Source organism: Lycium barbarum, chromosome 8 (genome assembly GCF_019175385.1).
Source record: "Lycium barbarum isolate Lr01 chromosome 8, ASM1917538v2, whole genome shotgun sequence".
Classification (NCBI taxonomy): Eukaryota; Viridiplantae; Streptophyta; class Magnoliopsida; order Solanales; family Solanaceae; genus Lycium; species Lycium barbarum.
The window spans coordinates 37,536,149-37,561,302 of NC_083344.1; the positions used below are offsets into that span (position 1 = coordinate 37,536,149).

The 25,154-nt window shown below is 38.1% G+C and overlaps 2 protein-coding genes across 6 annotated transcripts; one reads left to right on the plus strand and one right to left on the minus strand.

Moving 5' to 3' along the window:
- Nucleotides 1–2,330: 2,330 nt before the first annotated feature.
- Nucleotides 2,331–11,560, minus strand: LOC132606124 (protein HESO1). Of its 5 annotated transcripts, none has more exons than XM_060319468.1 (9): nucleotides 11,262–11,560; nucleotides 9,503–9,718; nucleotides 8,888–9,052; nucleotides 7,543–7,718; nucleotides 7,369–7,464; nucleotides 6,558–6,627; nucleotides 3,642–3,775; nucleotides 3,372–3,482; nucleotides 2,331–3,187 (listed from the first exon to the last, which is right to left on the minus strand). In XM_060319468.1, the coding sequence occupies exons 2-9, from the start codon at nucleotides 9,639–9,641 to the stop codon at nucleotides 2,591–2,593; spliced, it is 1,488 nt and encodes a 495-aa protein (XP_060175451.1). In that variant the 5' UTR covers nucleotides 9,642–9,718; nucleotides 11,262–11,560; the 3' UTR covers nucleotides 2,331–2,590. The 5 variants fall into 5 exon arrangements, with proteins under 5 accessions (XP_060175451.1, XP_060175454.1, XP_060175453.1 ...); XM_060319471.1 differs by having other exon boundaries at nucleotides 3,645–3,775; nucleotides 11,262–11,558; XM_060319470.1 differs by lacking the exon at nucleotides 11,262–11,560 and adding an exon at nucleotides 11,085–11,234.
- A 495-nt stretch (nucleotides 11,561–12,055) lies between these two features.
- LOC132607800 (uncharacterized) lies at nucleotides 12,056–24,637 on the plus strand. Its single transcript, XM_060321878.1, has 5 exons — nucleotides 12,056–12,275; nucleotides 12,375–13,106; nucleotides 22,795–23,279; nucleotides 23,531–23,760; nucleotides 24,235–24,637. The coding sequence occupies exons 1-5, from the start codon at nucleotides 12,056–12,058 to the stop codon at nucleotides 24,635–24,637; spliced, it is 2,070 nt and encodes a 689-aa protein (XP_060177861.1).
- Nucleotides 24,638–25,154: the final 517 nt, after the last annotated feature.

A 25,154-nucleotide genomic window follows, 5' to 3' on the forward strand; every position in this document is an offset into this window, starting at 1 on the left:
TAAGGTGATTAAGGACAATGGACTAGTAAAGGAATTAGAAGAACTTACCACCAAGAATTTCCCCCAAGAATATCCTTGAACAGCTCTCAAGAACTCTAAAGTCGAAATAATAAAGAATGAGGGACTTAGGGCTTTTAATACACATATAATGAAATAACCTGCCCGATACCACTTCTGCGGTAGCGGGACCGCTGCAGCGGTCTCGCCTCGACGGTCACTCAGACCGCCGTGACGGTCAGCCCTCAAATTTACATGGCCGCTGTGGCGGCCCATCTAACCGCTATGGTTGTAACGCTGAGGCGGTAAGGGTGCCTTTATAGCGAGCATCAGCACCAGATTTTCCCCAAAATAATCACAATCTCAATCCGGAATCCTGACTAATACCTGAGGCCATCTGCTCACAAACCATATACACAGACACACATAAAAACACATTATGAACGCACTCGTGGCCTCGGAATTCCCAACGGAGGTCTCATTGACCGAGTCAACCCCCGGTTCCTCAATTTTCAACTTCCCAACCTAAGTCCCAAAATGCACCCGAGTGCATTGGGAACGGAACCAGATATGCACACAAGTTCTAAAAGGCCATCCAGACCTCTCGGAATCGACGAACTTCTGAAAAAAGTCCGTTTACCCAAAAGTCAAATTCGAGTCAACTCTTTTTCGCTTAAAGTCCAATTTTCCCAAAAAGTTACCCAAATCAACTCCAAACACCTCGGGAAGCGTGTCAACGGTCCCCTCGGGTCAAAAGTGAGCTAACAAGCTTAGGAAAAAGGTCAAAAAATGTCAAAAAGACTAACGACCAAGCGGTGGTTACAACTACTAGAGCTGAAACTAATGCTTGCTTGAGAGCACAGAAGGCATCCTCAGTTGACCAAACAAAAAAAACTGTCTTTTTTGAGCACGTCTATCAGGGGTCTGCTAATGAGACCATAGTTTCTGATAAACTTTCCGTAGTAATTAAACTAAACCAAGAAAACCACTCAACTGTTTAAGATTAGCTGGTTTAGCCACTGCTGAACAACAACCATCTTCTTGGAACTGTTGCAACACCTTAATGAGATCGGAAATGACCCTAGTATTCCACTCTTGGGACAGCAAATACACATTTGGATTTCTTGGCCAATAACGGGTGTGAACTTCAAGAAGTTGGAAAAGCCATAGGTTGGCATCTATCTCTCTGTGGGTCCTCCTGCAAGTTACAAGATATTGACATGTGACAAACGTCTTTTACGAGCCTAAGTTGACGAGTGCTCGAAAGGAGAAATCAAATGATGTCTAGTCGTGTAATTTCATTGGAAGAGCAGGACACAATAGGAAAAGGTTAGAAACGACCTGCTTAGCGCCATTTAATATATAACGATGTGGATAGCCTGTGATTACTCAAAGTTGTATCGTCCTGCAATAAATGGAGCTGAAGCATGCTGGCCTACCTATGATGGTCTACACAGTGCATTGCTATTGTTTGAACCGCGTAGCTGGTAACCCTAAAACCTAACAGCTAGAGCATCGCGATGAAAACATTTTTTTGGTTTGCATTCGAAGGAATTTACTCTCTTATCAATTTGATTCATTCACTTTCATTTTTATTATGATAAGCACAGAAGTTACTTTCATCATTGTGTCAATAATGTCACCATCTCTTTCTAGTCATTGCTGTTGTAGCTCGTAATCGCAATGGTGAATATGTATCCAGCTCTAAATTCACTTGTAGCAGATGTACTGAATTTAGATTATCTGACAGAGCAAATTATTTATCTTGTTTGTGTTGACCAATACAATAACATATGCAGGAGAATGCACGTTTCAATTCATGTAAAATGCAACAGGAACTCGTTTGTCAAATTATTTGGTCTCTTTCTTTGAGTCTTGCAATTGTTGCGTATAGCAACAACCGTCATGATAGAACAGCGTGTGTTCTACAAATTTTGATAGATTCAGGGTTCCTGTGGCATTCAGTTGAGAGGCCGTAGGAGAAGCATTGTTAAAGCAATTAACTATCCTTTTTCTTTTATAGTAACCAAGAGAAGACATTGCTGAGAGTACTGTTTATAACATACCAGCATCATAACTTTAATCCCCTTCCTGTGTTGATATTCACCTATGGCTAAAGTCAAAACGAATTAATCTAGTTCTAAGGCGAACAAGTTACTGAATTAGACTGCGTTTATCTTTTGGTTTAGTACAACTCAAGAAATGCTCTGCTATAATCTAATGGATGAATTTGATCTTACTTAGTGACGCATTTACTACCTGATCATTTGTAATAGACTACCACCATAATAATTTCAAGCATGGTAGGGGAAAGCTGCTTCTAAGAGAACATATCGGAAATGGTGCATTGCATCGGTATCCACCATTACTAGTGCTGCACATAGCGATATGTATTATCAAGTGTTTTCTTTTTTATATCGTTCCTATTTTATCAGATGTCCTCGAGGGACAATTGTCTTTCCCTGATATTGGCAAATAGACTCCTTAGTCTCTCTGGACCCAAGATCATTACCCTCCCCATAACCAAAAAGTAAGAAGTAAAAGCACTTGAATGGATGCTTAGTTTCAGCAGCACAAGTCCAACTCACGCCCCCTATTTATCAGATTTTGGCCTCCATACTGGCTGTGTTTGAACACGAATTGCTTGTTCGGGTCCCTGCGGCGTTGAATTCTGATTTCTGCTCATCCTTTTGTCCTGAAGCTGATGTGCTTGTAATGGTGGATATATGGCTCTCTGTGCCTGAGGCTGATGTTGTGCTTGTAATGGTGGCCATATAGCTCTCTTTGCCTGAGGCTGATGTTGTGCTTGTAATGGTGGCCATATAGCTCTCTGTGCCTGAAGCTGATGTGCTTGTAATGATGGCTGTATATCTCTCTGCGCCTGAAGCTGATGTTGTGCTTGTAATGGTGGCTGTATAGCTCTCTGAACTTGTAATGGTGCCTTTATAGCTCTCTGCGCCAGCAATTGTGGCCTTAGACCATTTCTACTGTAGTTATTTTGGTTTCCAGGCGTTCTTGCCACAAACTTCGATACATGTGGCCTAAAAAGAGTAAAAATAACTTCATTCTGGTTTTGATTCGGCGAAATAAGCATAAAGTGGGTCCTCCTGAATGCTTCTTCTATTCTTGCTAGTTGTTTACTGCTTACACCCCTTGCTGAATTAACTGTCTGCTCAAAGGGATCATCAACCTGGACATAGTAACTTGAATGTCAAAATCAAAAAAAAAAAAAAAAAAAAAAAAAAAAAAGGAAAATTAAACTAATTTAAAAAGGGCCTGCAGCAGCTTGTTAATGTCTTTTTTGGTTTATCCTTTCTTCTTAAGGTAGGTGCATGATGGGGGAGGTGTGTGTGTGAGAGAGAGAGAGATTTTACAAATATTGTGTATGTTTTAGGCAGCCATCTCATGTTGCTCTCAATATCTTCCCACTGGCCAGTAAATGGGCAAATTCCCTGAACAGAGGCCCTTGAACTGATGTCGCAGAACTACATAGAGTACTGAAGTTAATATTCTGGCAACATTCTTATAGAAATAATAATTTTCCAGATTGTAATAAATATCCATAGAAAGAAAATATCAAAACAGTCTATAGGTTCAACATCATATGAAAAACACGACAAACAATAGAGCCCTAGACCACTTACTACCTTTGCGATGAACGAGATGAAAAGCTCAGACAGAGAACTCTTATTAATCGCTAGAGACTTATTTGATGTAAGTCGATTTATATTCGTAGCACATGCTTCTTCAATGAATTTCTCTGCACTAGCCCTAACACCTGCAAAAGCAATTCCGGATAGACTGGTTAGAAGTTAGGCATTCCGTTACGAGTCTAAAATAGATATTACAGAAAAGGTAGTGTAGTAAGACAGATGAGTCAGCCATAGCAGTCCTTGTGTATAAACCAAATAATTTGTGTTTGGACTTCCTACGTGTCCAATTTAGTCCGGTACTTGTATTCACAAACGAATCTAGGGCCAGAACAGTTGCCACTCAGGCATTTGACAATCCATTGTAATTGTAAACTATCCCTCTCATACTTCGTGAGCCTTACATTGCCATCATTATGTTTTAGGAAACACCGCATGCAACCTTGTGTAATCATATTTTAGGTCTACTTTTGAGGTGAGTCTACAGCCCCCAGCCCTTGAAACCCAGAAAAATTCTGCTTAAGTAAATCTATGGAGCACAAAATCATCAAAGCAAGTAACAAGCAACTCAAGTACCTAAAAGAACTAATCCCTCGGCTTTCATTTTATAACAAGGTATTTGACTGGAAACAGTTTAAAATTCTCGGTTATCAAATAAAAATTGCTACTTACGACAGAAAATGGAGAAAGACCTGTTGTTCTAAATGAAGTCATCATATGTGTCACTGTTAAAATGCTCAAAAGCAAAGAGTAGAGAGACTATTTAATGGCTAGAATTACTTTTCCACTTATTTTATCTATTGGGTTCCTACACTCCTTTCGATTAACATTTTGTACCAATGCCTTCAGATAGCAAATATTATTATCCAGATGGGATTGCTCAATGAGAACTGTCTATACATCTGGAAGGAAAGGAAAAGTTATACTGAAATATATTTTTTTGAGAAAGGAATAAAAAATAAAACATATTATTCATACTGAATATGTACTTGAGCCTATACCATTCTGGATACATAGCATTAAATTCTGCATTATCAGTACCATTAACCTAAATTAACGGTTATAGCAGCTATATTAAAACCCCATACACGTACACAGACGCCTTTTTTTTGTTTTTTAATTCTTTGATCTTTGTTTAAGTATTCTACACTTGCTTATACCTTAGCTTTGATTAGCTCAATTGCAGAGACCTCAAATTAAGGTCCACTAACAGACCTATCAACATTCAGGATTTTCTAGAAAACCTAATTCACTTCCTTGTTGACCTATTTTACTCTTTCCTTCTTTTCCTCTTTCAGATGCCTGCCCAAATAACTAACTACTTCAATCAGGATAAGCTAATAAAATCAGGGAATTCCTCCCACATCTTCCTCCGATAATCTAATCGCATTGAAATCCCCTCTTAACAACAATGGTACATCCCATAAACAACATCAGCCTAGAGATCTCTTCCTAAAACATGTTTTGACCCATTCCTACTGCCTCATCCACAAAATCCCATTTAATTTGTATTTCTGAGATATTAGGAATTCTGAGGCAATGAGAACCTCCCCTCTTTTTCATGTGTCAAGCTTACAACTTCCTCTCAAATAACACCACAATCCCACTCTCCTCCTAACAGGAACCACATCATTTCTCACCCGTCTTCCACCAAGCTTCTAATCATTAACTCTGAAATTTCTTCCATTTTTAGTTAGGTGCAGACAAATTAGCGCTGATCTTTACTTCCTCAACCCACCTTCATGGTCCTTTATATGAGTCATTCATCTCCCTCACAAGGCCTCACGCTTAATAATATTTGTTTGGCAACATGCTTTGTTTTTTAATAACCGTGGTGTCCGGGCCAGCTTGCGCGCACCTCGACTAATTCAACAGGATACCTACCACCTCCCATCAGCAACGGGTACCAAGTAACTCTGTCCACCAAGGCTAGGACAGATGGGAAGAAATCACCTAGTGTTTTTTGTCTCTGCTGGGATTTGAACCGAGACCTCATGGTTCTCAACTCACTTCATTGACCACTAGGCCACACCCTTAGGTATTGGCGACATGCTTTTGAATGTATTCTCCATGACAAAAGCTTGTCATATGGCCAACTTTATTAAATCAAATGGGCCAGTGAGAGGAGGCCATAGTTACAATATATATATATATATATATATAACCTCCAACAGGTAAACTGCTTACACTATCCCCGCTCCACCTCGTATCTCCTCCTTGCCTCTGCTTCTCTTGTGATTCATAGTTGATAAGTACTTCAAACTCTTTAAACCCCTCACATTTTTGTTTTACCCTTCCCCCTCCTCTCATCTCCTTCCAGCTACTGATTATTTCAATTCTTAATATATCTCGGATGAAGAGTTGTATACTAAAATTGATGAAAGATTTCACTTAGCATCTTTACCCTTGTAATTACCCTAATTATTGCCATTCTTAATCTATTTCAGCAGAAGAGTTGTATACTTGATTGACAAAAAATTTCAGTCAGTATCTTTGAATTTAACGAAACCATTGGAACAAATTCCGGAAGAAGTTTTTTTTGGAAAAAAGTTTGTAAAAAAACAAAATGTGGCTGACTAGTTACAATCTTTTTTAGGATTTGTGAGCGCTTTGTGAGTAGGACGAACTTTTTTTCCGAAAAACAACCCACAGCCACTTCTCCTAAAACAGGTTTTTGGAAGAAAAGAAATTGCAAAAACTTCTAGACAAAGACATTAGTGGAAACAAATCTTGCAACTTTTGGAATAACAGAAATTCCACAAACAAATGCCACCTGATTTCCTTGGACAGAAAACCACTATATAGTTATCAGAAGTGAAGAGCTCACGCCCCAACAACATAACAATAAATTTGACACAGAAAGATGGATCAGCATGTTCAAACATTAATAACAAACAATCATTTAAGTACCTGTAAGATCATCAGCCATATTTCCTGGATATATTTCTTTAAGAGGTGGAAAAATTGCAGGTACACATGTCTGCAAAAATCAGTAGGCTAGCTAAGACCAGACGGAAAAAAGTTCATTTACAAATGAGATAAGAGAAATTTTAATAGAACTGCAAGAGTCTTAAAAAAGGAGCATGACCAACAACACTGTAAAGCATCAAGTCTAGATAAGTTGGTACCGACCATGGTTGAAAATTAGAAGGTCCAGAAAACATTATCTACCTTTTGTTTTCTTTCCACGGCTATCTTTCTTATTTTAATATTCACTTACTTATGAGCTGATCATTTGATGGGGGTGACTCTGCTGAAAAGTTTTCCCTGAAAATCACCCATCTCCAACTGGTATTTCCTCAGTCTCTACTTTTTATTGGAAGTCCACTTCTTTTCTATTCTCTTCTTCCCAATACTTTCGCTTCTTTTTATAATAACTTTTCTTCATGCTTCTTTAATTTTTTTTTAATTATAAAAATGTAATAGGTAATAATAATAAAGCTATATAAAAAGCTCGTCTCTTTTTCCCTTTTTTCCTTCTATTTTCTTGGTAAAAAAGGATCTACATATCATGTATTTGCTTTAGATGAAATGCAAGTCTGTACTGTGAAATCCAGACTTTTATTACCCTTTTTTCTTTTCTTTTCTTTTCTTTTCTTTTTTTTTTTTTTTTTTTTTTTGGGATTGGTAGAGTTTTATTACCCTATAAGCAACAGGACCCATACTTTAGGGATGAGAGACTAGATACTGACTTACTAAAACTAATGCAACAGAAAATTACCTGAAAGTGGAAGACAACTAACAAGCTGAGAGTATACGAGTTCAAAGTTCCAGTTTTTGAATCGTTGATATTATGTGCCTTAGCCCATTCTTTCACCTGCACACAGGAGAAATCATCAAACTGAGTTACATTATTCAAAGATAGCCTAATTGTGTCTATGTTATGAGCACATACCAGTAAAACCATATCACGAAATCGTCCATCAATCATGCTAATCCAGTATAATATCTTGGACTTCATTTGGCCAATCAAATTATTAATTGATATATCACAAGAAATATTGTAATTGCCCTGAAACTTCAAGATTGGAACTCTTGCATTGGTAATAAATTGCAGCTTTCGGCAGTCACCTGTGAAGTAGTGCTAGCAATGAATGAGACCACTACACTCTTGAAATCAGGAAACAAACAAGAGTGAAGATTTCTACGGCTTTTCTCCAACAATGCCAACAGTACCATCCATAATATGAAATTACAATAGCCCAGGAGCTGGGTTTACCCTGTGCGCACCCAAAGGGTAGCGGCTGCGGGTTCCCATGTCATAAAAAAAATTCTATTTACAAAGCTATTTGATTTTCAGTTAGTACTCATTTTGAGAAAAGAGAGCCACAAATTGATACCCAGTTTCAGGCAGCACTGGAATTTTACTTCAGGAGTTGCTAACTAAATAAAATTGTTATCTGAATCTATGTTGCTCGGACCCTTCACTTTTGCCGCCGTACCCGTGTCCGACACGACACGACACGGGTTTGGGTACGGAATTCGTGTCGGATCCAGTCAATAGAGATCAGATACTTTGACCGAAATTCATGACCAAATTAAAGAAAATTTTTTAGATTATGATTTCTCAAGATAACAAAAAGTAGAGATTTGAAGACATGAGATGGCATACCTTCAATATTATGTAGAAAATTTAACTAGTTTCTCGGAGCACGCAGTCTAGCACCTAGTAGAATGGAAGATTGAATCACATGTCTGGTACAAACTACATGTAGGTGCTTCCACAAAAAGCTCTCATAATCTAGGCATATTCTTGTAGCTATATTATTAGAATTTTGAATTATTTTTGCCGAATCCCCGCACCCGTATCCGTACCCGGATCCGTACCCACGAATCTTAAAATTTAGATCATACCGAGTCCGACCTCTAGATCCATACCCGTATCCGACACCCGCACCCGAGTCCGAGCAACATAGATCTGAATAGAAGGCCTCAGAATCACTGGTTATCATTCTCTCAGTTCATTTTCAATAACACTGCAGCAGCTTTCCTTTATTTAACAGTTCCAAGCACTTTACCGTTCACCAAAGAGAACTTCCTATGATTTATCTTCTATTTCAGCAACCGTAAAAGTATTTCCAGGCCACCAAATGCTATGAGCATATTTAATTTTCATCGAGAAATTTTCAAACTGTTTGACCATTGATCCTTGTTACTAATGGAGAATTTTCATAATAAAGATGTTAGCAATAAAGAAATCAGTTTAAGCAAATCAAAGGGCATTAATCACGTGATCATACCTTTTGCTCTCAAAGCTTTTAGTACATCCCCTAGTAGAGTTAGTTTGTGCTTCTTCCCAGCAGATGAGATATATGATCCATTGGGCAACTCTATGGAAATATCAACATCTCCCCATCTTGTAAAAAGATTTGATACAAAAGATCCATATGGCTCCACAGTTGCCCCTGGTCAAAGAGTAGAAGCTGAGAATGGTAAACTATGCACTTGTCAACCGAAACAATATCTAAGTCTTCACCTTTATAGATGACCCAAAGAAGGGTAAATCCAGAAGAGGAACTCAGAACTTCACCAAATTAGCAACAGGTAAGAAGAAATTTAGAAGACTAAATAGAGTTGTTCATCCTATTGAAATAATCTTTAACTTGCAAATATGGTCTGAGAAGAACCATTTCTAATTCAAAAATCAAAAAGGGTGTGCGGATGAGCTATTAATTTACAAGGAAACACCGTCCAGTACATAGAAACACCCCTACATGCCAACCCACAATATTGTACATCATAATTTAATTGATTGGAAAATCAAGAAAGCTCATCTCTACAAGTGACAAACAAGTACCCTAACCATCAAAGTTCCACTGAATAAGGAAGTATAAAGCATCACCACTTTAATTTACCTCTTAGGCTTTCAATGCTTTCAACCACAGCTCGAAGTTCGTGAATGAGTTGAAATCGTCTAGACCAATCCTCCTCCAAGGGATTGATAGAGCAAATTATATTCCGAAGAGTATGATCCAACAAGTTGTAGCCATTCATTTTGAGAACCAGATACCACTGATTCTTTAGCTTATAGAAGAAGATATATCAAACTCTCCATAAAAAGAATTGACTGCCTGCAGAAAGAAGGAATAGGAACAAGGTTTATAACTATTAGTGCAACTACTCAAGAAAAGATGACATGGTGACAGGTGAGTCTAACAGGAGAGAAGTTCAGATTCCTTTCGTACTAAGATTTGAATTATCTCTAGCTCCATAAAATAAAATTGAAGCTGCTTAAACATAAAGACAAGTCAGATACTCAAATTCTTGAATCGCAGCAAGGGGGAAAAATTATACTTGACTCACTGACATGTTAACTGCTATGTTCATTTTTTGATGAAGATGTTAACTGCTATGTTCATTGGATCTAAATGTATCAAAGCAAAAATGATTGACAACTACAAGAATCTCTTGCCAGCAGCCACCACATGTATATTGCATCATCAACCAAAGGATAAAATGATCAAAGAAACACTAGCTCCCCAAATTATTGAGTTCTAAAAGTGAATAAATGTTAACATCTATCCATTGGATTGCCAAAGAGGACACTAAGAAACATATCCACAAGAGAGAAGAGCAACTCAAGAGCCAAATCACAATCCACTGATGGTATACTTAGTGTAAGCAAGCTCTGACATCAGATCTTTGGATATAACATCCAGTTAGAGAAAAGAAAATCCAATTTGAGATAAGTCGTTCATGAGCATCATGCACAGGCAAAACGGAATGAGGAGGCAAAGCCCCCATCTTCCCGCATATCCGACATGGCATGAATCACCAAACCTGCATTCTGTCATCCAAGTCACAAACTTCATACTCCTAAATTCATGTCGTTTCCCTAACAAGTTAATATCATCTCACCGGACCAGTTAAACCCACCCATCCACTTAAGAAAGATAAAAATCAAGAAGTTGGACCTTGTTTCGAGTTCATTGACGTGATCCACCTTTTCTATTATGCTTAATATGTACAGAAGTGGAAACCAAAAGCAGAGAAAATGTAATTCACCAAAAGAAATAAACAAACCAAACGTAGTTTTATACAAAAAATAGTTTATAGATTCTCATAGATTTGACCCTAAGACGAGCTTATGGGGTTACACTACATGATCATGCTCAATACCTTACAATAACCAATTTCTATCAGCAAGCGTTCATTTAGTTTATCTAACAACCATAACAAACAAGTTTTTTTATCCTACAAACTTGGTAACCTTACTTTGATATCTAAAAAAAAGTATTATTGAAGAATTAGCAGGACATGAGTATGACATAGCAAAAGTAACATGCAATTCACAGATAATATTTTGGCAAAAGGAAAAGCTCGAGCTAATCAACAGTAAAGACCTTATTGGCCACCAATTACAGACATATAACACATAGATGCTCAACCACAGTAAGCAATCGGACAACAACAACAACATTCCTCAGAATCATCAACCTTAATAAAGTAAGTAGAGCATCCGTCAAGATAGGAAACAGGAACCAAATCTTTATTACACTAAGAATCGCACTGAAAGACGCAAACACCGACCAATTCTTTAAACCAAAAACAAAATGGGTCCACTCAGAATAGCGATTAAAAGTTGAAAAAAGAAGGTAAATTATTGGCACTGACCTAAATATCATTGGATGGTCCTAAAAGGGTCCATTAACATACTTATTTCAACATGTGGGGGATTATGACTTTATGAGGGGTGGCTTTGCTTATAGGCAAGGGTTTTCTCCATGATATTTTACAAGATTTTCGAATGCCTAATGGGGGGAAACGCGTCTCTCTTTATTACAATTTCATCGACAACTTGTTACCATCCCCACTTCGTTCTACATTTGAATCTTCTTCTCATTACTGTTTCACACTCATCCTTGTACTAGACTTTTTTTTTTTTTTTTTGTGGGGGGCACAATTTGTACTGAGCCTAATATGTCGCGACCTTATTTTTGTTCCTTTTCAACTTTAATGGTGACAATTTTATTTTATTTTTCCTTTAAAAATGGTGACAATTCCAATGCTGGATTTTGCAAATCCAGACTAAAACAAGATGGTTTTGGTGCAAGCTTTTGGAGTTTTTGCACTTGCAATAATTGTTATTTGCAAAAAAAAAATATATTGTGTTATAAAATTATTTAATTGTAGATAAATAATAGAAGCAAACTTATAACTTTGTAAAGGGGAGAGAAAGATTGTATTACCACTTTTTTTGGTGTTATAAATGGTAAGAGAACCTTCCTGATTATAGGAAGAAAAGAACTTGATCCCAAGTAACTAGTTAGAACCTAACTATTAGAAACTAGGTTGGTTCTTAGTTACATTGGCTCCAACCAAATTTTGTTGTCCAAGTTCACTATTAATATTATTTACATGATATTAGGATTAGAGGAAATCCTGCAAATGTTGTCATTAAGCTTGATATGGCAAAGGCTTATGACAGGGTATCATGGTTATTTCTAACTAAAGTCTTGAGGAGAATGGGGTTTGGTGAATTTACTATTGATCTGGTGTTTAGAGTTATCTCAAATAATTGGTATTCCATTCTGATTAATGGGCAACCTCATGGTTTTTTCAAATCATCTAGAGGAGTAAAGCAAGGAGATCCACTGTCCCCTACTTTATTCATTTTGGCTGCAGAATGTTTGTCTAGGGCGCTGAATGCACTGCATACTGAGGCTGATTACAAGGAATATGGGATGCCAAAATGGAGTCCATATGTCAATCATTTGGCATATGCAGATGATACTATCATTTTCACCTCTGCTAATGAACAGTCTGTGAGATTAGTAATAAAGACTTTGAGTAATTATGAGAAGGTGAGTGGTCAGAAGATCAACAAGCAGAAAAGTGTTGTTTATATGCATCATTTGACATCTCATAACATTAAGGAGTTGGTATTTTCTGTCACTCAGATTCCTGAAAAGGATTTTCCATTCACATATTTGGGTGTACCAATTTACTATGGGAGAAGAATGAACATTCACTACAAGGAGATAATAGAAAGGATTCAGAATAGACTGAGCTCGTGGACTGGTAAGCTGTTATCTATTGGAGGAAGGACAACATTGATTAAACATGTTGTACAGAGCATGCCTATACACCTATTATCCGTTTGTGACCCCCCTAGTGGTGTACTTGCTCAGATTCATAGATTGTTTGCTAAGTTCTTTTGGAGCAACTCTGTGGGAAACTCAAGTAAGCACTGGGCAACTTGGACAACCTTATGTCATCCACAAGAAAAAGGTGGCATGGGGTTCAGAAGCCTACAAGATATATCTAAAGCCCTCTTTGCTAAACTGTGGTGGAACATGAGAACCAAACAATCCTTATGGAGAACTTTCATGAGTAATAAGTACTTAAAGAAGTTTCATGCTGTGATAGCCCCTAGCGGATCAGGTACTTATGTGTGGAAGAAGATGATTAAAAACAGAGATGAGATGGAACATGAGATATGGTGGAAGCTTCAACAAGGTAATTCTTATTTTTGGTTTGATAATTGGACAGGACTGGGAGCCCTATTGTCACACCCTAATCTCCCTAGGGTGTGATGGGCACCCGACCCTTACTTAGGGCCGAGCGAACCCTCTGACCCTTAGTACACACATAATCTTGTCAAACTTTTAAATCAAATAAGGATGAAATACATAGCAAAACTTTTAGAAATATTCTTTCTCGTAGTTTTCAAATCAAACAAAATCTGTAATCATATAGAACTTATATCATAACACAAAATGACACATCGGCCGATGGAGACGCTTACAGAACTGACAACCAATACCCACGACTCTGTCTGCAAAGTCTCTAACTTCGAACAAAACATCATAGCATAATACTCTGACCCGGCAACACTCCAGAGGCAAATGGAGCTTGCCAACTTCGCTGGAACATCTTCTGTAATGACTTCTACTCATCTGGGTGTACCTACGCGGCATGAAACGCAGCCCCCGAAGAAAGGGGGTCAGTACGGAATATGTACTGAGCATGTAAGGCAAGGATCACAGTAAAAGAGACTCATAGCTGAAACAGAGATTTACCAGAATCAAGTATAAACTTGTAAAACATCACAGTACTTGCCTTCTCAAAAGAAAATCAGATATGTCATCATAAATCATAAATGAAAATCATGCATGCCATCATCGTATATCATATGTCATATAACGTGCCCCGGCCCTATAGTGAGGGACGCGGTGAGTAAGTTCATGCATGTCATCACCAAATATCATGTACGCATATAACGTGCCCCGGCCCTCCATTGAGGGACGCGGTGAATGAAATCATGTATCACATTTACATATAATGTGCCCCGGCCCTCCATTGAGGGACGCGGTGAATGAAATCATGTATGCCAATGTCATGTATCATATATGCATGTAACGTGCCCCGACCCTCTTTTGCGGGGCGCGGTGAATGAGATCATGTGCCATCCTGGCCACCACCCCGTCATCATATCATATATAACATGCCCCGGCCCGCAAGTGAGAGGGACGCGGTAAACAATGCAGAGAAGTACGCACGAGAACATACCCTGGCCCGGGACGCAGTGAAGGACATACCGAGACTTGCACGAACAGAGTAGTGCGAAACCATATGCACATAAATCAAGACTCGATAGATACGTACACTTACCGACGTTTGAAGGATCATAAACGCGTTTCGAATCAATCAGAGTTAGTATATGAAAGTTACGGACATTTTTACCACAGAACTTTTACGAACGTTTCAAAGCAAATCCAATATCTTTTACAAAAGATAGGGACATTAAAACTTACAGAACTCTTTCAGAAACAAAACTCTTTATACTTATCTCATTATTCAATCATATAATAAGCTCGATCATATCAGACATACTTATATCAGAAGTGAATCAGAATCATAGACAACCTCGGAAGCATATCAAATAGAGCTTCCGAATCATGGCTACATATCAAGACCATATGAAGTAACTTATTCATTTATTAATCATACAATGGACTCAACCATACGAGACATGCTCATGACAAAAGAGAATAAGCATCATGACCAAGTTCGGAATCAAAGAGTAGAATTACCCCGAGGTGCGTGTCATGCCATACCTTACTTAGCTCTAGGACATGCCAAAAGAAAGAAGGGATAAGCCTTACATACCTGTCCCACGACCAACTAGCTACGCTTATTTGTCCAAACTTGCTAGTCTACATACAAAAGAATTCACATAATCATTAGATTCATTGACATATACTTGTCTTAGTCTTTCAAATGAATTCACTTATATTCTACCGAAATTTCGGCAGCATTTCCCCTGTAAATACAACATCCCCGAGAATCTAATTCGGCCCAAATCATCAACAACAAATCCGAGAATGTAACTCGGCCAATTTATCAACAATAATCCGAGAATTCCACTCGGCCACATTATCCACAATAATCCGAAATCTTCCAAACTTAATAAGGACAGTAACAACACATTGTTTTCTTCCAAATTCATGAACTACACCACAATCTACACTTTAACAACTTTGTCAATCAATTCCAAATACCTTCTAACGTTAGTAACTTCTTTTACATAATTCGACAACATTTTCTTATATTCAATTCAATCACAACAACCAACTTACAATCTTTCAAACACATGTCTCACTTCCAAATTCATAAATTATATTTACAACTTACACATTAGGACTATCATTCCTACAAGTATAAGAAACCATACTAATGTCATACTAACTTCCTCAATAATGCACAAACGATTTCAAATTCATTCCAAGCCACCAAACCTTCATTTTACATCATGAAATCCACAACACAACAATCAACTACTAAATAAAATCATTTCATCTTTTCTACACAACACCACCCTATTCGGCCATACCACATACGCACATATTTTATGAACTTCACCCTTTTCCACATACTACAACACTCAACAACATGCATAGACCATCCATAACATATGAAAGAGAGTTAAACCTTACCTTTTCCTCTTAGCTCTTCAACTTGGCTAGGGTTGTGAATTGCACCATTGAATGATTTGCTTGCTCCAACAACCATCCTATGTTAATTAGGGCCTTCAAATTAGTAGGAATACTAGGAGGGAATAATTTTTCTTGATCAATTTTCCATGGCTAAATTTTTGCACCATGGTCGAACCCTTCTCTTTCTCTTTTCTTCTCTTTTTGTTTTCTTTCTCTCCAACTTCCTAAATTAAATTGATGAATAAAGTGGCCCTCTCTCATATATATATATATATATATATATATATATATATATATATAACCCATACAAGGGTGGCCACATGTCCCCTTCTCTATTTTTCTTGAAGTTTCTTGAAATTAAACAAAGAAGACAAGTGTCTTCTTATGTAAGCTTTAGTCCTCATTAAATAAAATGTGGACATATACAAGACATACCGCACGTCCTGTTATATCCCGTATTTCGTACGTTCGGATATCCCAAAGTAGTCGTGACGAAGTAAAGGGAATGACCATTTTCAAAAATTTATTATAATGTATAAGTTGTTGTGAATATTATTTACGAACATTGGTAGTATGGAAATAGTGAGGAAGACTAAGGGTAAAAAAGAAAATTCGCGAAAAGGGTTCATGGAAAATATTGCGAAGGACTAAGGGCAAAATGGGAATTTCACAAAAAATATCAAGAATGTTCTTGAAGGGCCCTTGGCCGTGTGGCATGCCCCTATATGTCCACATTTTTATTAATTAATAAGGGCTAATGGTAAATTATAACAACATAAGGGGCAAAGCTTGCCAAAGAAGACATTAGTCTTCTTTGTTAAAATTTCAAGAAAACTCTAGAAAAAAAAATGACAAATAAGTCATCTTTGCCACCAAATTAAGAAGAATCTAGAGATGGATAGGTGGCCACATAAGATTGGAGGAGACTATATATATATATATATATAAAAGGAGAGGACTAATTCATCAATTTGGAGAGTTGAAGAAACAAAGAAAAAAGAAGACACTTTGGAAGAAAAACAAAGGGCCAATTTCGGCCAAGCTTGGAGGAAACAAGAACCTTGGAAAAATTTCTCAAAAATTACTCTCTACTAATTGGAAGGTCCCTAGCAAGGAGAAGAGGTCATTGGAACAAGTAGAACATTTATTGTTGCAAGATCAACATTCTAGCCAAGTGGGAAATTGAAGAAAAAGGGTAAGAACTTAATCTTCTTTTATATTTTATGTATGGTTGTATATGTTGTGGTGTGTGGGAGTGAATGGAACTCATGAAGATTATGAAAATATGGATGTTGAATAGTTGTCCGTGTATATGTAGTTGTGGCCATGTGGTCATAGTGTGATTTGGAAGAGAATGGATTAATTCTGTTACATCCGATATTTTCGCTTCGAAAAATTCAAGATAAATGGACTTGTGATGAATAAGGCCACAATTGGACCTTACTTGGTATGAATGTGTAGGTCATGAATTCAATGGTGTGGAATTACGAAAGGTGGCCAAGGGCAACATTGGAATTTTGGAAACTTGCCTTATGAATTACAAGATGTAACCACCAAATTGGGCTCAACAAAATTAATAAAATGAGGCCCAACCGGCCACAACCTTTTGACCCAAGCCATGGATTAATTAATTTCCATGTGGACTTATAAGATCATACTTATCCAAAGAAGGTTCAAGAAAAATCAAAAGAAAACAAGAACAAAAGAGAAGAGCATTTCGGGTGGAAGAGAAAGAGAGAAAAAGAAAAGAAAGAAAAATTTTGGGAGCCAAATCCTTGGTTTAAAAATCAAATTTTTGTGGGAATATTACTAAGTGCAAAGCCCTCTACAACTTGGTACAATTAGTTTGGCAAGAGGACAACTTTGTAGCAAGTGGAAAACTTGAAGAAAAGGTAAGGATTCTACCATTTTTATGCCATGAAATGTATGTATGTATGTTGTAGTGTGTGGAAATGAAAGAAAAGTATGGAAATTTTGTGTGTTGGAAGTGCTTGTGTTTGGGCCGTGAGTATGCTTTTGTTGCATGGTTTTGGTGACTTGAATTCATGTTAGAATCTAGTGTATTATGGTAGGAATTGTATTAGAAATGAAAGTGGAAGTTAAGAATTTTAAGGGGGTGGCCGTGAGCATGGTTAGTCATGGAAGGTTGATGAATTGATTTTACGTAGTAGGTTGCATGTCATTTTAATGCATGGAATGTGAATTAAATCTTGTTAGTATGTTAAGGGTGGTTATGGAAAAATGGTTATTAAGTTGTTGTAAGAAAACATACAACTTTGTTATGGTTTATGTAAAAATGGAAATGAAAGTATCAAGAGGCAAATTATGATTATTGTTGATGAATTTGGAAGATGGAAATGTATAATTAACTTGTATGTTGAAAGTTAGGAAAAATTGGATAAGTAATGGCTTAATGGAAAGTTGGTATGTTTTGCATATCTTGTGTATATTGTGTGGAAATGGTATGATATGCCTCCGACGTATGTTGTGATGATTTGATGGTTGATGAATATGAAAATGATAAGTTTGGTTTGGAAATGTAAGTTTGAAACGAAAGATGTTTCGTTATGTCGAAAGATGGCTAGTGATGCCATAGTGTATGTTTTAATGTCTATTGTTGTTTTGATGTCATTCTGGGTTGTTGTGTTGATGAATTGAGCCGAGCTAACTCTCGGGGATGTCTTATATACAGAGGAAATGCTGCCGAAATTTCGGTAGGCAAGTATGTGTTAAGTTGGATTATTGAAAAGTTTGAAACTAACAAATGGTAAACTTGACCATTTCTAGATTTTCGACGAAATTGGGATTGACGCCAAGCGAGCGTAAGGCGCTATCGAGGTATGTGAAGCATTCCCCTATGTTCCTAGGCATGTTCTGGATGTGGTAGGCTCGGCCGCGAGCCTTAAGTGCGACTCCGTTCCCCGGAATTCGAGACGGAAAACCGCTCCAATTCCTTCAATTCAATTGAAGCTATTTTCTTACAAATTGCCTTTAAAGTGAATTTTGTACAAAAACTTCCTTAAACGGAGTCGGAACACTTCCAAACGACTATGGATGACCTCATAAGGTCTATTAGCAATAATTTACCTATGTAGCCTCGAGTTGGTCCGAGGCGGGCCCACAAGGCCCGATATCTTCTGTAAAATTTTAAATACTTCCGTTTTGGTCCGATTTTCTCTAAAAACTTCTAGACTATTATTTTGTGTATGATATGGCTATTTTTGTGTAATTTATATAACATGATTTCTGAACATCTGAGAATCCAATTCTGATAATAATCTGTCGTGCCTTCCCAACTAGGATATAGGCGCGTACTATGCATACTATCCGGATATTCTGATTTTGGCTCGCCGTTTGGCACCCTTCAGTTTGATTGAGTCTGTATGTTGAGTCTGTATGTAAGTAGTTTCTCATTTATCGGTTCGTGTCTGTCTCAATGCATTCTTTCACTGCGACCCGGGCCAGGTTCTGTTATCGTGCATATTTCTCTGCATTGTTCACCGCGTCCCTCGGCGTGCGGGCCGGGATCTGTATGTCTGTATGATATTATGATCTGTGTATGGGGATGGCGGCCAGGATGACATATGATCTGATCTGATTCTGTCTGTCCACCGCGTCCCGTACTAAGAGGGCCGGGTTCTGTTACCGCGCCCCCAGACAGGGCCGGGATCTGTATGAATGTATGCGTGTGCTATCTATATTTATATAAGCACATGCCTCTGTATGATTCTGTATGACTCTGTACTACTCTGCATGCATAATTCTGTCCGACATACTTCTGTTTGTCCGTCTGAAAGACGACTACGTCTGTATGTCCGTATGGATTCTGATTCTGCTCGTCTGTCCGTATTATGATCCCGTTTGTCTGTCCGAACCATAATTCTGTTTATTTGTATGGAACACGGTTCTGTATGTCGGTCTGGATCATGACTCTGTCCGTCAGTCTGATTTATGGTTCTGTTCGTTATATTTCTGTGACTCCGGTTCGGAATATGTTTATATCTGTTATGTTCTGCTTTACATACTCGGTACATTTTTCGTACTGACCCCCGTTCTTCGGGGGCTGCGCCACATGCCCGCAGGTACCGACGCACCAGGTGATACGCCGCCAGCGTAGGGTTCTAATTCTGCTGTTTGAAGAGCTCCTTTGATCCGGAGCGTATACTTTTGGTATATATATCTTCTGTCTTCTGTATACTCTGTATGTATGGATATTCTGGGTACGGCGGGGCCCTGTCCCGTCATATGATTCTGTATGTCTGTAGAGGCCTGTAGATAGATGTGTGGGTTACGGGTTTCGTTTGTATGCTAGCCTTATCGGCTTATATGCAAATGTCTGTATGTTCAGGTATATATGTATATATATGTATGTTTGCGCGCGTGCCGTATTTGTATCGACCTACTTTTGTAACTTCTGTTTTAAAAGGAAAAAAAATAAAAAAAAAATCCGTATGATTTGAAATTCGGTCGGGTAGGTATGTACGGGTACCCAGTTAGGGTACCAGTCGCGGCCACGGAGTTGGGTCGTGACAAATTCTATGTAGTATGTTAGTTGTTGTTGCAATGTATGGAAAATGATGGAAATTCATGAAAATAGGGGTGTAGTTGCTGTGGCCGAGAATGTTATTGTGTGGTAAGCTATGATGAATTGATTTCATGTAATATTCTAGTCGATGTCGTTGCGGATTCTATGATATTATATGAAGGTTTAAAGGGTTGGAACGAAATGGAAATTGGTTGTAGATTGGTGGAGAAGTTAATGTAATATTAGTATGCTTCTTTATGTTTGTATGAATATGATGTTAGCAATGCATGGTTTTAATGTGGGTTATGAATCTAGAATAAAAATGTGTGGTTACACTTTTGTTGAAGTTTTCGGGTAGCATTAAATCATTGTGAATATTGTGAATGTTGTCAGACTATGTAGGAAGATCGCTTAATGTTAGAATGTATTCTTGAATTGATTATTGACGTTATAGCTTGGTTGTTGGTTGGGTTGCTGTTGAATTGGGCCGAGCCATATTCTCGGGGGTGGCATATTACAGGGGAAATGCTGCCGAAATTTTGGCAGACAAAGTGTTACTTTAAAGAATCAACTTCTAAAGGCTCTAATCAAGTTTTGGTAAACATGACCAATTTGTAGATTTTGGCGGATTTGGAACGTGAATTTGGAGTCGCATAAGAAGCAGAAAAGGTATGTAAGGCTTCACCCTTCTTTCTATGGCATGTCTTAGACGGAATATGTTGGATATGAGCCTCGGGAATAACTCTACCCTCCGGAATCCGCGCCTAAAGTTTTCTCTTTTTCAATCAGTAGAATTGAACTAAAAAGTGTGCAAAATGTTGGAAGAATTTCCTAAACCTCCAGAACTCGCATAAATAGGACCCGACTACCCTAAAACCCTCACAAGTAACGCCATGACATGTAACATATGTAAATTTGGTACGCCGCCTCATTTGACCCGAGGTGGGCCCATGGTCCCCGGATTTTCCTTATTGTTCCGTTTGATCTATTTTGAAGCAGAATCCAAAGAAAACTTTTGATCCTTATCCCGTTCACCGAGTGACAAGTACTGTAACTATGCTAATGAGGATACTTCTATGATGACAATGATAATGATGATGTTAAGAAAGGGAATATGCCTATGATAAGTATGACAAAGATGATTCCATGACTAAGATGATGAATATGATCTTATAATGATAACGATGTAGTCCAAGATGAGAAAATGCCTACGGTAGATGTGTTGGCAAAATGTTCTGCTATGAAAAGGAAAATATGGAAACGTTAAACTAATTCTTGATATCTCAACTCTATTACAGGTAATGACTACTCTAAAAGGTCCTATGTATATGAAACTGTACCCTATGACCCTATTTGATGTTTTCCTCATAATGACACTTTTCATTGGTAGTCTCGCCTCATAATACTCGTTCCTTCAAGGTGAGACAAAGCGACTATGGTTGTTCCATAATGTAATCGGAGGCTACCGACCTTCCGTCACTCCGATGGACACATGACTTTCTTTGAGCTCTCATGCATGCCAATGGTATGACATATGTATATGAATGTGAATATGTATATGTATATGTATACGGGGAAAAGGGAAAGGGCCACTGTTATATCACCACCTGATTCAGCTGGATTTCGTCCCGGACGCGGGATGCCCGGACGCGGGATATGGGAGAGCCGGATACGGCGTCTGTATATGTGATATATATATTTATATATAATATGTTGGGACACTGTTGGGGAGGGGGGTGGGAGAGCCGATGTACTCGGCGTTTGTAAATGTGAATAAAGGATACCGTTTTCTGAAATGTTCTGTTTTATGTACATGTAAGTAAGAAGTACTGTTTTTCTGAAAAAGGGACTAAGCATGCATGGAATCTGCCTGAAAGGCATTCATATGTACAGGTTACTTCTGTCCAAGATAATCTCCATATGTCTATTCCGTTATTAATCATACTGTATATTCCTTTATTATGTCACTATTCATGCCTTACATACTCAGTACATTACTCGTACTGACCCCTCTTCTTCGGGGGCTGCGTTCATGCCGCGCAGGTACACCAGATGAGCCACAGCTATTATAGAAGATGTTCCAGCGGAGTTGGCAGGCTCCACTTGTTCTGGAGTGTTGCCGAGTCAGAGTGTCTGAGCCATGATGTTTGTTTGATGTTAGAGACTTTGCAGACAGAGTCGTGGGTATAGAGTGTCGATAATATGTTGTATCATAAAGTCCATGTGATTGCAGATTCTGTTTGACTTGAGTACGATGGAAAAAATTACTATGTTTTCCATTTTTATTGATATAAGAGTCTAAGAAAGTTAAGTATGTAACAAGAGTCAGCGGGTTCGCTCGGCTCCAGATATGGGGTCGGGTGCCCATCACACCCTAGTAAGGTCGGGGTGTGACACGACCAACATGGCCCCTTCAAGAACCTTCATGAATATTTTGTGAAATTCCCATTTTACCCCTAGCCTTCCACAATATTACCATGAACCACTTTGTGAATTTCCCTTTTTACCCTTAGCCTTTCTCAATATTTCCATACTAATAGTATTCATAAATAATATTCACAACCAACTTGTACATTAAAATAATTTTTGAAGATGGTCATTTCCTTAACTTACCACGACTACCTCGAAATATCCGAACGTACAAACTACGGGCTATAACACCTATACCATATTACTCCACCAGATTTTGAGTGTGATCCCACAATCATCCTTGTAAAAGAAATTGCAGAAGTGGGGCAATGGGATGAACAGTTGCTAAGAAGAATCCTTCCTGGGGATCTAGCAGACCATATTATGCAGCACATTAATCCACCAAATGAAAATGGCCAAGCAGATAAGGCTTTCTGGAAGTTAGATTCGAGGGGGAAATTCACAGTTGGGTCTGCATTTCAATTGCTCAGACAAAGAAAAGATCCCAGTAATTTGTATAAGCAGATGTGGATTAAAGGACTACCAATAAAGATATCTTTTTTTATGTGGAGATTGTGGACGTTCAAGCTACCACTGGATGATAAGTTGAAGAAATGGGGACACCAATTCCCTTCCAGATGCTATTGTTGTCAACATCCAGAAGTGGAAGATACCTCCCATGTTTTTTTACACTTACCAACAGAAGCCATCTGGAAGTATTTTTGTGGACCAGTGGGAATAATTATTGAGAATTTGCAAGTTACCCAAATAATTAACAGATGGTGGGATATGCCTAGTAGACTACACGTCAAATGCATCAACCAAGCTATCCCTGCTATTATTATTTGGGAACTTTGGAAGAGGAGAAACACTATGAGACATGAGGGAAGGTGTCAATCACAAAACTCATTTACCAGGTGATCCATACTTTGATTCAATTCATGAAGGTGAGAAGAATTTTTTTTAGATATGCACCATATAATTGGAGTGTGATTATGGAGTCACTACAGAGATATTCTCCAAATATAAGGGTAACACTAGTGATTTGGAGAACTCCAGATATTGGATGGATAAAAGTCAATACTGATGGAGCCTCAAGAGGAAACCTGGGTAGGAGTTCATGGGCCTTTTGTGTAAGGGATGAAAGGGGAGATGTGATACAAGCACAGGCTAGAGAAAAAGAGGATCCTCAAAGCACCAACACCGAGGCAGAGGCCCTGGCCATTTTACAGGCTCTCAGGTATTTAAAAGACAATCAATGGGATCAAATAATGATAGAGACAAATTCACTATTGTTGAAGAACATTATTCAAAGGACATGGGAAATTCCTTGGCAAATCATTAATATGGTGGAAGAAATTTGGAGAATAATTGAGGAAAAAGTGGTGGTGATAGAGCATACTTATAGGGAAGGAAAAAAATTAGCAGATCACTTGGCTAATTTAGCTTTGGACACAGGGGACATACAATTCAATTCCTTTCATGACATGGAGAGCCACTGTAAAAGAATTGTGAACAGTGACAAATTACAGCTGCCTTATCTAAGAATCAGATCATATTAAGGAGACTGAATATAGGGAAAGGTGGGAGAAAAGGAGGTCCTCACACTCAAATCCTTTATGAGGAGAATGTGAAGGATTTGGTTTATACTAACTGTTTGCTAATGGTTGCAGGTACACAATCTAACATAAATGGAGGATTTTTAATTCAACAGGTATCACAGAACAACCACACTGAAGGAATACCAACAAGCAGCGAAACACAGTGTAATCAGGATACAGGAAACAGAAAAAAACAAAAAAGAATACAGATGCATACCAAATATGATCAAGATCCAACTCAGGAAAGCCTCAAAGGGGATTTTAATTAATATAAGGTTGATCTATGTTCAATTCGTGGTATTAGCACCAAGTTGTGCACAATCGAATGGACAAAAGTCAATTTTATATGGGTTAAATCACAAAGAGGAAGATACATATTTGCTCAGCCAAACTTTTCAATCGAAACATAGAGAAGACAGAACAATGGAGATTACAAAACAAGCAAGAATCAAATGCAGAGATACAGAGAAGGTAAATATAGCAAAGAGAGAGGAAGGGACATACCAGATCAAATAGGAGAAAGGCAACAACAAGCTCAGTGTTCATACAGCAATCTCAGCATCACAAACGAGCTGGAATCGAAACAACAACTTCAGCAGCGGTGGTTCCCGGACTACCTGATACTTGGAACCAACTTTTTTATGCATCACTGATTATACCGTCAGCTCAAAACAGCAAACAATCAGTGGCTTGAAATGGAAGGAAGCTGATAGGAGTGGAAATGACAAAATTAAGTGAAATCAGTTACAGCCTCTCACCACTCATTTCAAAGCAAAAACAGAGAAATTACCATGGAGAGCGCTCTTCTTTCTGCTTCCCGCTTCACTACTACTCTACACAAAGCAGAAAGAGAAGATACATACAGAAATCTTGTCACTCAATAGGAAATAACATCATGGCAAAAGGAATGTTTGGTGGTTGTAATTATTATGTCACTCTTTATCCCTATTATAGTACTTCTGGGCCTGGTCCTACTATTAATAAAAAAAAAACTTGGATTTAAAAAAAAAAATTATTTACAACATTCCCCCTT